Source organism: Hyla sarda, chromosome 11 (genome assembly GCF_029499605.1).
Source record: "Hyla sarda isolate aHylSar1 chromosome 11, aHylSar1.hap1, whole genome shotgun sequence".
NCBI classification, from domain to species: Eukaryota; Metazoa; Chordata; class Amphibia; order Anura; family Hylidae; genus Hyla; species Hyla sarda.
Genome location: NC_079199.1, coordinates 61615028 through 61630173, shown reverse-complemented (window position 1 = coordinate 61630173; position 15146 = coordinate 61615028). Strand labels below are relative to the sequence as shown.

General features: G+C 44.3%; 1 protein-coding gene across 9 annotated transcripts in view; it reads right to left on the bottom strand.

Annotated features, from left to right (window-relative positions):
- RYR3 (ryanodine receptor 3) overlaps positions 1–15146 on the bottom strand; it is a 991818-nt gene that overhangs the window by 596994 nt on the left and 379678 nt on the right. For all 9 annotated transcript variants that reach the window (XM_056545312.1, XM_056545313.1, XM_056545314.1 and 6 more), the window contains 2 exons: positions 6816–6953; positions 5005–5278 (listed from right to left, as the gene is read on the bottom strand). In XM_056545312.1, the coding sequence (XP_056401287.1) occupies positions 5005–5278; positions 6816–6953 (412 nt within the window). The remainder of the gene's footprint in view (positions 1–5004; positions 5279–6815; positions 6954–15146) is intronic.

The window sequence follows — 15146 nt, the reverse complement described above, 5'->3', positions numbered from 1 at the left end:
GTTGCGGAGGGAGATCAACTTCTGAGGCATCCGAGGAACGAGAGAGAGCATCGGCCCTAATGTTCTTATCGGCAGGACGAAAGTGAATCTCAAAATTAAATCGGGCAAAGAACAGAGACCACCGGGCCTGGCGAGGATTCAGCCGTTGGGCAGACTGGAGGTAGGAGAGGTTCTTGTGGTCGGTGTAGATAATAACAGGAAATCTTGATCCCTCCAGCAGATGCCTCCATTCCTCAAGTGCTAATTTAATGGCTAGAAGCTCTCGATCCCCGATGGAGTAGTTCCTCTCCGCTGGAGAGAAGGTCCTAGAGAAAAAACCACAAGTGACAGCATGCCCGGAAGAATTTTTTTGTAGAAGAACAGCTCCAGCTCCCACTGAGGAGGCATCAACCTCCAATAGGAAGGGTTTGGAAGGGTCAGGTCTGGAGAGCACGGGAGCCGAAGAAAAGGCAGACTTGAGTCGTTTAAAGGAGTCTTCTGCTTGAGGAGGCCAGGACTTGGGATCAGCATTTTTTTTGGTTAAAGCCACGATAGGAGCCACAATGGTAGAAAAATGTGGAATAAATTGCCTGTAATAATTGGCGAACCCCAAAAAGCGTTGGATAGCACGGAGTCCGGAGGGGCGTGGCCAATCTAAGACGGCAGAGAGTTTGTCTGGATCCATCTGTAGTCCCTGGCCAGAGACCAAATATCCTAGAAAAGGAAGAGATTGGCATTCAAACAGACATTTCTCAATTTTGGCATAGAGTTGGTTGTCACGAAGTCTCTGAAGAACCATACGGACATGCTGGCGGTGTTCTTCTAGATTGGCAGAAAAAATTAGGATATCGTCCAGATATACAACAACACAGGAGTATAACAGATCACGAAAAATTTCATTGACAAAGTCTTGGAAGACGGCAGGGGCATTGCACAGTCCAAAGGGCATGACCAGATACTCAAAGTGTCCATCTCTGGTGTTAAATGCCGTTTTCCACTCGTCCCCCTCTCTGATGCGGATGAGGTTATAGGCGCCTCTTAAGTCCAATTTAGTGAAGATGTGGGCACCTTGGAGGCGATCAAAGAGTTCAGAGATGAGGGGTAAGGGGTAGCGGTTCTTAACCGTGATTTTATTAAGACCGCGGTAGTCAATGCAAGGACGTAGGGAGCCATCTTTTTTGGACACAAAGAAAAATCCGGCTCCGGCAGGAGAGGAGGATTTACGGATAAAGCCCTTTTTTAGATTCTCCTGGACGTATTCGGACATGGCAAGAGTCTCTGGGGCAGAGAGAGGATAAATTCTGCCCCGGGGTGGAGTAGTACCCGGGAGGAGGTCGATAGGGCAATCATAAGGCCTGTGAGGAGGTAGAGTCTCAGCTTGTTTTTTGCAGAAAACATCCGCGAAGTCCATATAGGCCTTAGGGAGACCGGTTACTGGAGGAACCACAGAGTTACGGCAAGGGTTACTGGGAACCGGTTTTAGACAGTTCTTGGAACAAGAGGACCCCCAACTCTTGATCTCCCCAGTGGACCAATCCAGGGTTGGGGAATGAAGTTGAAGCCAGGGAAGTCCAAGGAGAATCTCCGAGGTGCAATTGGGGAGGACCAAAAGTTCAATCCTCTCATGATGAGATCCGATGCTCATAAGAAGGGGCTCCGTGCGGAAACGTATGGTACAGTCCAATCTTTCATTATTTACACAATTGATGTCGAGGGGTCTGGCGAGACTGGTCACCGGGATGTTGAACCTGTTGACGAGAGAGGCCAAAATAAAATTTCCTGCAGATCCAGAGTCCAAGAAGGCCACTGTAGAGAAGGAGAAGGCAGAGGCAGACATCCGCACAGGCACAGTAAGACGTGGAGAAGCAGAGTAGACATCAAGGACTGTCTCACCTTTGTGCGGAGTCAGCGTACGTCTTTCCAGGCGGGGAGGACGGATAGGACAATCCCTCAGGAAGTGTTCGGTACTAGCACAGTACAGGCAGAGGTTCTCCATACGGCGTCGTGTCCTCTCTTGAGGTGTCAGGCGAGACCGGTCGACCTGCATAGCCTCCACGGCGGGAGGCACAGGAACAGATTGCAGGGGACCAGAGGAGAGAGGAGCCGAGGAGACGAAACGCCTCGTGCGAACAGAGTCCATATCTTGGCGGAGTTCCTGACGCCTTTCAGAAAAACGCATGTCAATGCGAGTGGCTAGGTGAATAAGTTCATGTAGATTAGCAGGAATTTCTCGTGCGGCCAGAACATCTTTAATGTTGCTGGATAGGCCTTTTTTGAAGGTCGCGCAGAGGGCCTCATTATTCCAGGACAATTCTGAAGCAAGTGTACGGAATTGTACGGCATACTCGCCAACGGAAGAATTACCCTGGACCAGGTTCAACAGGGCAGTCTCAGCAGAAGAGGCTCGGGCAGGTTCCTCAAAGACACTTCGGATTTCCGAGAAGAAGGAGTGTACAGAGGCAGTGACGGGGTCATTGCGGTCCCAGAGCGGTGTGGCCCATGACAGGGCTTTTCCGGACAGAAGACTGACTACGAAAGCCACCTTAGACCTTTCAGTGGGAAACAGGTCCGACATCATCTCCAGATGCAGGGAACATTGGGAAAGAAAGCCACGGCAAAACTTAGAGTCCCCATCAAATTTATCCGGCAAGGATAAGCGTATCCCAGGAGCGGCCACTCGCTGCGGAGGAGGTGCAGGAGCTGGCGGAGGAGATGACTGCTGAAGCTGTGGTAGCAACTGTTGTAGCATAACGGTCAGTTGAGACAGCTGTTGGCCTTGTTGCGCTATCTGTTGTGACTGCTGGGCGACCACCGTGGTGAGGTCAGCGACAACTGGCAGAGGAACTTCAGCGGGATCCATGGCCGGATCTACTGTCACGATGCCGGCTGGCAGGTAGTGGACCCTCTGTGCCAGAGAGGGATTGGCGTGGACCGTGCTAGTGGACCGGTTCTAAGCCACTACTGGTTTTCACCAGAGCCCGCCGCAAAGCGGGATGGTCTTGCTGCGGCGGTAGTGACCAGGTCGTATCCACTAGCAACGGCTCACCTCTCTGGCTGCTGAAGATAGGCGCGGTACAAGGGAGTAGGCAGAAGCAAGGTCGGACGTAGCAGAAGGTCGGGGCAGGCAGCAAGGATCGTAGTCAGGGGCAACGGCAGAAGGTCTGGAAACACAGGCAAGGAACACACAAGGAACGCTTTTACTGGCACTAAGGCAACAAGATCCGGCAAGGGAGTGCAAGGGAAGTGAGGTAATATAGGGAAGTGCACAGGTGAAAACCCTAATTGGAACCACTGCGCCAATCAGCGGCGCAGTGGCCCTTTAAATCGCAGAGACCCGGCGCGCGCGCGCCCTAGGGAGCGGGGCCGCGCGCGCCGGGACAGAACAGACGGGGAGCGAGTCAGGTAGGGGAGCCGGGGTGCGCATCGCGAGCGGGCGCTACCCGCATCGCGAATCGCATCCCGGCTGGCAGCGGGATCGCAGCGCCCCGGGTCAGAGGACGTGACCGGAGCGCTGCAGCGGAGGGAGTGAAGCGAGCGCTCCGGGGAGGAGCGGGGACCCGGAGCGCTCGGCGTAACAACAGTGACCCATAGTTAGAACTGGCTGAGAGAAAAGTGTGACAAACTTACAGTGTAAATATATGAAATTGTGTTAGTCAGCTGCACTTTTCTCACTGATTGTTTGAACACCCAGTCAAGGTCTGAACAGTCAGACCCCGACCAATCAAATCTTTTGACATGTCTCTAGGACACATCAAAAGTTTTTTTTAAAGCCACAGGTACACTTTAAAGATGTGGCACTACCTCATTTTTTTATACAGAATTCACAGAATTTTATACAGAATTGCACGTATTCCTGCAGCCTCTACTACATGCAGCATAACTTACTGTATACTTTTTATATTTATACTTAATAACAAAACAGTATGATGTAAGTGCCCCTAGTGTCAATTACATGCATCATGAAAGGTATATTTAAAATATAGGTCTATACAGGAAATCTGGAGCTGTGTATAATACAAATGGCCTCTAGAAAGATGTACCGTATTTATCGGCGTATAACACGCATTTTTTAGGCTAAAATTTTTAGCCTAAAGTCTATCTGCGTGTTATAAGCCGATAAGCCGCTGCAGTTCAATGATTTAAAGCGGGCGCTTTAAATCAATGAACTGTAGCGGCTTTTGCAGGTCCAGAGACCGGCCGTCGCTGCCGGCTTCTCTGCCCCTGCCTATCCTGGGGTCCAGAGACTGCCGGCGCCGCTGCCCCATTGCCTCCCCCATCCCCGGTTTTTCTGACCCTGCAGAAGGCCCCAGGAAAGACAGGGGGAGAGAGGCCGTCGCTGCCCGCTTCTCTCCCCCTGCCTTTCCTGGGGTCTAGAGCCCTGCTGCCGCCGCTTCTCTCTCCCTGGCTATCGGCGCCACTGCCCCATTGCCTCCCCCCATCCCCGGTTTTTAATTACCTGTTGCCGAGGTCGGGTCCGCGCTGTTTCTGGCTCCGTTGCCGGTCTCCTGCATTGTTGCTATGCGCTGCGAGGCACAATGACGAGTGACGTCGCATTGAAGTGCTGCGCCTCGCAGCACATAGCAACGACGCAGGAGACCGGCACCGGAGCCAGAAGCAGCGCGGACCCCGGCAACAGGTAATTATAAAACCGGGGATGGGGGGAGGCAATGGGGCAGTGGCACCGGCAATGGGGAACTGGCCCCGATAGCCAGGGGGAGAGAAGCAGCGGCAGCAGGGCTCAAGACCCCAGGAAAGGCAGGGTGAGAGAAGTGGGCAGCGACAGCCTCTCTCCCCCTGTCTTTCCTGGGGGCTTCTGCGGGGTCAGAAACAGTGTATCAGGGTATATACATGCACACACACGCACCCTAATTTTACCAAGGATATTTGGGTAAAAAACTTTTTGTACCCAAATATCCTTGGTAAAATGAGGGTGCATGTTATAGGCCGGTGCGTGGTATACCCCGATAAATACGGTATTAGGAAATACTGTATACAGGAGGATTTTTGTAACTACAAAGTACCTACCCCAATCCATCAATCATGAGCATCTCCTCTTCTTTGCCCATTCTCACACTCAACAGTGAGCGTATCTGCCCCAGAGAAGCCAGCAGGTTTATAGTATCTTCCACAGAGGCAGCGCTGATCGTATAGGTTTTTCTCATGGCCTGTAACAACTCTCCAATGCTGTCATATTGCCTCCGCAGGAGACTAAACATTATACGAACAAGCTCAGGATCTTGAATGTGGTCTTCTTGTGCCCAACGCACCATGGTTTGTGAGATAAGCTCTTTAAGTGTGGCTGGAGGGAAATAAGGAAGAAAGGAAACAAATAAACAAATTACCTATGCTCTGGAACAACAAAACTGTTATTTAGTAACACACCACCCCTATGCTATATAGTTGCATAACTGAGTAGGTTACCATCAAGTTCCTTAAGGAAGTTGGGAATCAACCCATTGTGTCTTTGCTGCCAGCTCTGGAAGCTGGCAGCAAAGGCACAATGATGTTCTTGTCATGTGCATCAGTCATACATCATGAGATCACATGGTTTCATGTGCCTTAGCAGCAGCTACTTGGCATTGGTGGGTAATGTTACATTTACCGTTTACCAATGTCATTAAGTCCCTTTATCTAGTGTATTATTATTTAATACAGAATAGTAAACTTTGCTTTATTATAAATTACACATTTGTTTTAGAAGATTAATTAAATTAGCATTTTTGTAGCCAACAGACTACTAAAAGAAATGACAAATTCCTTGAAGAATATATATACAAATCAATTTCTTATTACAGTAAAAAAAAATATAAAGACCAGTCACATGTGAAGTTAATGAAAATGTTTAATTACCATATTTTAAAACTCTGTACAGTTTTCCAATGCTACATATATCATAAATGTAGACAACTGCCACTAGATGTCAATATCAACCTTTTTACAATCCTGAGTCATTAGGAACATTTTCCAATTTTACTGAAGTTCTTTCGGATGAATTTTCGGAAATATAAAAAAAAAAACTCTCATATAGATGGAATTGTCTATCCCATCAGCTGTCAAACAATGGATGAGGTTACAATGAATTTCTGGAAATAGCTATAAGTGGCAATTTTAAGGAAAGTTGTCTACCTCCCAAATTCCCTTTCCAACTAGGCAACTTTTCCATATGCCCATCAAGCTCAAAATGTATTATGGTCATAGTAAAGATGTCTACAGAAAATGCAGGAGTCTCTATATCCAGTAGCCTTTTGCTTACACCAGCACAACTTCTAGAGTAAGAAATGACAAGAAGCATTTGAATTATGTGGTCGAACATATATGTGGTGTGCCAAAGGAATCAGAGTAATCTCAGTGCACAGATGCTTTAGGAGAACCAACAGGTGGTAGCTCCTCTCCTTTGGCTATAAACAAGCAGTTATTTTTCACACTGAATGTCTAACGTTATTGAAATCTGATGCCTCTGACTGCACTTATAATTAGTCCTGGTAGCTGCCTCCTGATCATAAACTGGAGGGGGTCTGTAAGGCTTTCGGTAACTCTAATAAGACCCTATCATTTTATTTTAGTTTACCACCAGTTATTAGCAGAGATTGTAGAGGATTAATTTCCTGCATCAGATGTCTCCAAACCTGACCAATCCAGGGACATGGTGTCAATAATCTGTGGCATTAGGAAAAGCTATGTTGAGGGGCTTAATGCTCTATCAACACCTTTCACCTCATTAACTTATTCTAGTTACATTGTATTATACTAAAAAATCTGCCAAATTTTTGTGCTTGTTGGTATGTCATTCCTTTATCTGTTATTACTACAATGCTTTTCCTTCAGCTACAACTTACTAGGAGACTTTTCCTCCTCCTCTGCTGGATCCTGTTCTTCAGTCTTTGGCCTTCCTTTGATTTTGTGCACCAGTGATCGAAGACGACCTGTCCATGATGTATCTTCTTCCTCATCCTCCTCTTCATCTAGTGGGATGCCTTTACGTAAAAAGAGTTAAATATTATAGAATGCAAAAATAAAAGAAATTATACTTTTGCCATGATTGCTGGCAAGTGCTATTACTTAATGCACTTTTACACAGGCTGATGGGGGAGATAAAAGGGAATCTGACAGCCTGATCACCCACAGTAACCTAGGTAAATGTGCCAGAAAACAGATACAAGATCCTCAGTCGTTGGTACAGAACTCCAGATATCACCTCTCATTGTTCCCCAGCAAACTCTGACTCCTGCGGGAGATGTCTGGAAAGTTGATCAGTTGACCAATTATTCTTGCGAACACTCATTCACTTGATAATTGGCCTGTTTAAAGGGTCCTTGGTAGGGGTGTGACTGTTAGGCCCATTCACTTCAGGTAAGATTTACAATGATCAGAATATTTTGGCATATCCTAGTGCATCCTATAGGGCATATGATGTCAGATAAAATCAAATAGTTACCTAAGGACCTATGGATTTTATGGCCACATAAAAAATATTACCAATAGTGTAGATGGCCTGTATGAATTGCGGAAAAATCTTTAAACAATGCAATTCATATGTCCTGGGCTGACAAATAAAAATAATCTAGCATAGTTTATATCTATACAACAAATAAAACACAGAACAGGGATTTATTTAAATCAAAATATACAGTTTTATTAGAAGAAACAATTGATATAAACAGTTTATTAAAATAAACTATCAACTAAGCACCTCAGTCTACATAAGTGTACATTTCAATGACATGATATCAAACTATTTAAGCAATAATAATACAGTGTCAAACTTCAAAGAACAATCAACAAATAATCACAATATATCAGCCCTAGGAATTCGGCAAAATATCATGAAATACAAGCCTGTAATCATGCTATGCCATAGGACAACATTGAGCTATCTTTCTTTGTTTAGAACTTTCTTTGTTTTGATCTTTCTTTGTTGAGAGACCATCGTGCTTAACTAAAGTTAACTTAGTTTGATAAACACATTAACATTATTATATATTATGTAAAAAATACCCAATTGGCGCCACCCTGACTATGGAATGTATGAACATACCAAAAGAGACATTTTCTCTATGTTCAGACCAAAAAGCTTCAGTAATCTGCAGAATTCACTGAAACCCAATCTGACACACGGTGACAAGCCACTACGATCTGCAATTGGCAAATCACTTAGAGGCCTGGACCAGTCAAGTATCAAAGGATTCTATCAGCAGAGTAAATTGATAACGGTATTGAACTAAGACTATACCAATATCACAAAGTCCTGAGACCAAAACTGTCAAGTGGGATGATACAACCAATTCCTTCTCTTCAGCCTTTTCCCAACCACTGTTGCCAACTACTGTTGCTACGCCTTATACCTCAGGATCTATATATAACCCAATTTATTTCTCCACTACGCCCCCTTGTATCATAGGGCACCCCCCAGGACAATACCTTACTTCACCTACTAGATGGCAGTCTTGAACTGTCGATCACCTGGGGCACTATAATGGGTTAAAGGGGTATTCCACTGGCCAGCCTTCCGGCTGCATTCGGAACTAATGTTCCGAAAGCTGTGCGTGTGCTGCGGGGTCGACCCTGCCCCCTTGTGATGTCAGGCCAAGCCCCCTCAATGCAAGTCTATGGAAGGGGTGTGGTTGCCATTATGCCCCTCCCATATACTTGCATTGGGGTGTGTGGCCTGACATCACAAGGGGGCATTGCCGACCCCCGCAGCTCGCGCACAGCATTTGGAACTAAATGTTCTGAATGCAGTCGGAAGGCTGGCCAGTGGAGTACCCCTTGAACCCCTTAAGGGCCAAGCCCATTTTGACCTTAAGGACCAGGCCAATTTTATTTTAGGATTTTCATTTTTTTTCCTCCTCTTCTTCTAAAAATTGTAACTCTTTTATATTTTCATCCACAGACCAGTATGAGGGCTTGTTTTTTATGTGATGTGACCAGGTGTCCTGCATGATGACATCACTCATTTTACCATAAAATGTAATGCGCAACCCAAAAAATACTATTTATGTGGGGAAATTAATAAGAAAATCACAATTTTGTAAATTATGTAAATTATGTTTTCACGCCGTACAATTTACAGTAAAAATGACATGATTTCTTTATTTTGTGGGCCAATACGATTAAAATGTTACCCATGATTACATACTTTTCTATTACTGTTGTACTTAAAAAAAATCACAAACTTTTTAACCAAATTAGTATGTTTAAAATCCTTCTATTTTGACGACCTATAACTTTTTCATTTTTCCGTATAAGTGGCGGTATGAGGGCTCATTCTTTGTGCCATGATCTGTATTTTTTATTCTGTATTATTAATACCACATTTGTCTATATAAAACTTTTATACATTTTTCTATAATTTTTGTGACAAAAAAGCAGCAATTTAGCTTTTTTTTTCCTCTTCTAACATTCACCGTATGGGATAAATAACATAATATTTTTTTACATTTTTATTTTTATTTTTTTACACTTTATGGGCATAAAATGGGAAAAAAAAAGGACATTTTAAATTTTTTTGGGGGGAGGGGATTTTTCAAATTTTTGTGACTTTTTTTTTTTTTACTTTTATTTTTACACATTAATAGGGGACTTTTTACAGCAATCCTTTGATTACTGGGCATCAGTGTTATTCTGCTCTGGTCTGCTCGATCTCAGACAAGAGCAGAAGACCAGTGGAAGGCAGCTGAGGCAGGTGAGGGGATATCCGTGCGCCGTTCTGGATGATCGGATCGCCGTGGCTGTGCTGAGGGCAATCCGATCATCCATTTCTGACCGCACTGCCCAGATGCCGTGATCTGTATTGATCATGGCATCTGAGGGATTAATGGCAGCCATCCACGTGATCGCGGATGTCGGCCATAACTGGTAGGTCACTGGCTGCGATCAGCAGCCGGGACCAGCCGCGTATGATCCGAGTATCGCTCCGATGCTCGCGGTCATGTACAGGACATAAATATACGTCCTGAGGCACTAAGTACCGCTGCACCAGGACATAAATTTATGTCCTTGGTCGTTAAGGGGTTAAAGGGGTACTCCGGTGGAAAACAGTGGTCCACAGTGCTCTCTGCTGACACCTGATGCCCGTATCAGGAACTGTCCAGAGCAGGAGAAAATCCCCATAGCAAACCTATGCTGCTCTGGACAGTTCCTGACATGGACAGAAGTGTCAGCAGAGAGTACTGTGGACAACACAAAAAAGATATTCAAAAAGTAAAGAATTTCCTCTGTAGCATCCAGCTGCTAAAAAGTACTAAAAGGATCAAGATTTTTTATAGAAGTAATTTACAAATCTGTTTAACTTTCTGGCACCAGTTCATTTAAAAAAAAAGTTTTCCACCGGAGTACCCTTTAAAGAGCAAGCCCATTTTCACCTTAAGGACCAGAGCATTTTTTGCACATCTGACCACTGTCACTTTAAGCATTAATGCATTAATAACTCAGAGATGATTTTACTTATGCATTTGCTTCCGAGATTGTTTTTTCGTGACATATTCTACTTTAACATAGTGGTACACTTTTGTCGATACTTCATCATTTATTGGTGAAAAATGCAAAAATTTCATGAAAAATTTGAAAACTTTGCATTTTTTAACTTAATTTTTTTTCATTAAAATGCTGGATTTTCCCCAAATTGTAAATTTTTACAAGGGGTAATAGGAGAAAATGCCCCCCAAAATTTGTAACCCCATTCCTTCTGAGTATGGAAATACCCCTTGTGTGGATGTCAAGTGCTCTGCTGGCTCACTACAATGCTCAGAAGAGGAGTGTCATTGAGCTTTTGGAGAGAGAATTTGTTTGGAATGGAAGTCGGGGGCCATGTGCGTATACAAAGCCCCCCGTGGTGCCAGAACAGTGGACTGCCCCACATGTGACCCCATTTTGGAAACTACACCCCTCACATAATTTAATAAGGGGTTCAGTGAGCATTTACACCCCACTGGCATTTGACAGATCTTTGGAACAGTGAGCTGTGCAAATGAAAAACAACATTTTTCATTTTCGCGGACCACTGTTCAAAAATCTGTCAGACTGTTTGGCAAAAATACTCACTGTACCACTTATTACATGAAGGGTGTAGTTTCCAAAATGGGGTCACATGTGGGGGGTGCATTGTTCCGGCACCATGGGGGCTTTGTAAACACACATGGCCTTTAATTCCGGACAAATTTTCTCACCAAAAGCCCGATGATGCTCCTTCTCTTCTGAGCATTGTAGTTCGCCCACAGAGCACTTTATATCCACATATGGAGTATGTTCTTACTCTAAAGAAATGGGGTTACAAGTTTTGGTGGTCTTTTTTCCCCATTTTCCCTTGTGAAAATGAAAAATTTAGGATAACACCAACATTTTAGTAAAAAAAAAAAAAAAATTCCATCCAACTTTAACGAAAATGTGTCAAACACGTGTCGGGTGTTAAGGCTCACTATACTCCTTGTTCCTTTCCGTGAGGGATGTAGTTTCCAAAATGGTGTCACCCGTGGGTTTTTTTTTTTGTCTTTATGTCAGAACCACTCTAAAATCAGCCACCCCTGTGCAAATCAGCAATTTATGCCTCAAATGTACATCGGAGAAAAGGAGAAAAAGCCCCCCAAAATTTGTAATGCAATTGCGCCCAAGTACGAAAATACCCCATATATGGCCCTAAACTATTTCCATGAAATACGACTGGGCTCCAAAGTGAGAGATCCCCATATGCATTTGAGGACTAAATTAGGGATTGCATATGGGTGGACATAGGAGTATTCTACGCTAGTGATTCCCAAACAGGGTGCCTCCAGATGTTGCTAAAATCCCAGCATGCCTGGACAGTCAGCGTCTGTCTTGAAATGTTGGGAGTTGTTGTTTTGCAACAGCTGGAGGCTCCGTTTTGGAAACACTGTACGTTTTTAATTTTTATTGGGAGGGGGGAAGGGGAGGGACAGTGTAAGAGGGCGTATATGCAGTGTTTTACCCTTTATTATGTGGAAGTGTAGTGTTTTTAGGGTACATTTGCACTGGTGGGGGTTCGCGGTGAGTTTTTGCGCTGCGGTGGAAAATTTGCCACTGCTCAAACTTGAAGCAGGAAACTCAATGTAAACCCGCCCGTGTGAATGTACCCTGTACATTCAAATGGGGGGGGGGGGGGGCAAACCTCCAGCTGTTGCAAAACTACAACTACCACCATGCACTGACAGACCATGCATGCTGGGAGTTGTACTTTGCAACAGCTGGAGGCACACTGGTTGGAAAACCTTGAGATCGTTTCTGTTACCTAACTCAGCATTTTCCAACCAGTGTGCCTCCAGCTGTTGCAAAACTACAATTCACAGCATGTACTGATCGCCAAAGGGCATGCAGGGAGATGCAGTTATACAACAACTGGAGGCACGCAACTACAACTCCCAGCATGGCGAGACAGCCGTTTGCTGTTCGTGCATGCTGGGAGTTGTAGTTTTGCAAGATTTAAAGGGCCACGTTTTAGAGACCACTGCACAGTGATCTCCAAACGGTAGCCCTCCAAATATTGCAAAAATACAAATCCCAGCATGCCCAAACAGCAAACAGCTGTCTGGGCATGCTGGGAGTTGTAGTTTTGCAACATCTGGAGGTCTACAGTTTAGAGACCACTGTACAGTGGTCTCCAAACGGTAGCCCTCCAGATGTTGCTAGGCAACAACTCACCGGTTTCGTAGTCTGCACCCGGGAGCCGTACCTCATAGCCGCCGGTAATTGACCGCCGGTCACAGCATAGTTCCCCAGTTCTGCCCGACTACCATCGGTGGGCAGAGCAGGAGAACCAAACTTTAACACCCACTGCCCCTGATCTGCTATTGGTTGGTCGCTTCTGACCAACCAATAGCAGTGATAAGAGATAAGCCACCCCTGCCACCTTACTCCTATACCGTCAGGGGGATCGTGGGTGTCTTGGACAGCCCAGATCCCCCTTATTTTCTTGGTCTCAGGATCCCCCCAGGGGTTTGCATGGGGGGGCCTGATGAATGATTTCAGCAGCCATCCCGGTCTGGTCCCCGCCCGGTGAGCGGGGGGGACTGGAATTCCCACAGACATACAGCTACGCCCTTGCTCCTTAAGTACCAGGGCATCAGGGCGTACCTGTACGCCTTGGTCCCACAGTGGATAAACCTTTGTCAGCATAAGATAAAGTACTTAATTTAATCAATATAAGAACAATAACAAAAAGAGGATGAAGCCTCTATGACAGGGTTATAGCACCTTTTGTTTTGAGAGACTATATCCCATTGTAAGCTTTCCAGATAATTAAACCAAAAGATTGTGAAAAAAAAGGTCTTGGATGCATTGCATTAATATGAGAACTAAACATTTGCTGATCTAAGGTATACTGCACGAATTTTAGCTTATAATCCCTTAACTTATTGTAATGGCTGACTAGATGTCTAAATGGAGACTCATGTCTCTATTTCATTCTGACATAAACCAAACATATGACAATGTATGTCAAAGGGGGAAAAGCTTAAAGAGGTTATCCAGGAAAAGATTAAGATTTTTTAATAGAAGTAATTTACGAATCTGTTTAACTTTCTAGAGCCAGTTGATATATAAAAATATTTTTTTTTTCCTGGAATACCGCTTTAAATGTTTCAAGGAGAACCATTCATCTGACTGGTGGCCAGGTAATACCACATTGTAGCAGCTGATGAAGTCCAAATGCCTGGCTGACTGCAATTTCTTCCTGCAGAATCACCTATTTGGCAAGGGTGCCAGAAGTGGGAATGTGGTTAAGAACAATGGGGTAGATTTATCAAAACCTGTCCAGAGGAAAAGTTGCCCATAGCAACCAATCATATTGCTTCTTTCATTTTGCAGAGGTCTTGTTAAAAAGGAAAGAATTGATCTGATTGGTTGCTATGGGTAACTCGGCAAATTTTCCTCTGGACAGGTTTTAATAAATCTCCCCCAATGTTTTTAATTTTTAAAGTTATTAGGTACCTATTCATATATATATATATATATATATATATATATATATATATATATATATATACACACAGTCATGGCCGTAAATGTTGGCACCCCTGAAATTTTTCAGGAAATTTTTTTTCTCACAAAAAAGGATTGCAGTAAAGCATGTTTTGCTATGCACATGTTTATTCCCTTTGTGTGCATTGGAACCAAACCAAAAAAGGGAGGAAAAATGCTAATTGGACATACTATCACACCAAACTCTGAAAATGGGCTGGACAAAATTATTGGCACCCAACCAGTTGATATTTAAAAAAAAGTTTTTTCCTGAAATACCCCTTTAACTATATATTTGGTTGCATACCCTTTGGAAAAAATTGCTGATATCAGTCGCTTCTTATAACCATCAATCAGCTTCTTACACCTCTCAGCCGGAATGTTGGACCACTCTTTCTTTGCAAACTGCTCCAGGTTTCTCTTATTGGAAGGGCGCCATTTCCCAACAGCAATTTTAAGATCTCTCCACATGTGTTCAATGGGATTTAGATCTGGACTCATTGCTGGCTACTTCAGAACTCTCCAGCGCTTTGCTGCCATCCATTTCTGGGTGCTTTTTGACTTCCTGCTGGAAGACCCAAGATCTCAGTCGCAAACCCAGCTTTCTGACACTGGGCTGTACAGTGCGACCAAAAATTAGTTGGTAATCCTCAGATTTCATGATGCTTTGCACACATTCAAGGCACCCAGTGCCAGAGGCAGCAAAACAACCCCAAAACATCATTGAACTCCCACCATATTTTACTGTAGGCACTGTGTTCTTTTCTTTGTAGGCCGCATTCCGTTTTCGGTAAACAGTAGAATGATGTGCTTTACCAAAATGCTCTATCTTGGTCTCATCTGTCCAAAAGAAGTTTTTCCAGAAGGACTTTGGCTTACTCAAGTTCATTTTGGCAAAATGTAGTCTTGCTTTTTTATGTCTCTGTGTCAGCAGTGGGGTCCTCCTGGGTCTCCTGCCATAGTGTTTAATTTAAATGTTGACGGATAGTTCGCGCTGACACTGATGTTCCCTGAGCCTGGAGGACAGGTTGAATATCTTTGAAACTTGTTTGTTGCTGCTTATCCACGATCCAAACTATCCTGAGTTGACACCTTTCATCAATTTTTCTCATCCGTCCACGCCAAGGGAGATTAGCTACAGTGCCATGGGTTGCAAACTTCTTGATAATGTTGTGCACTGTGGACAAAGGCAAATCTAG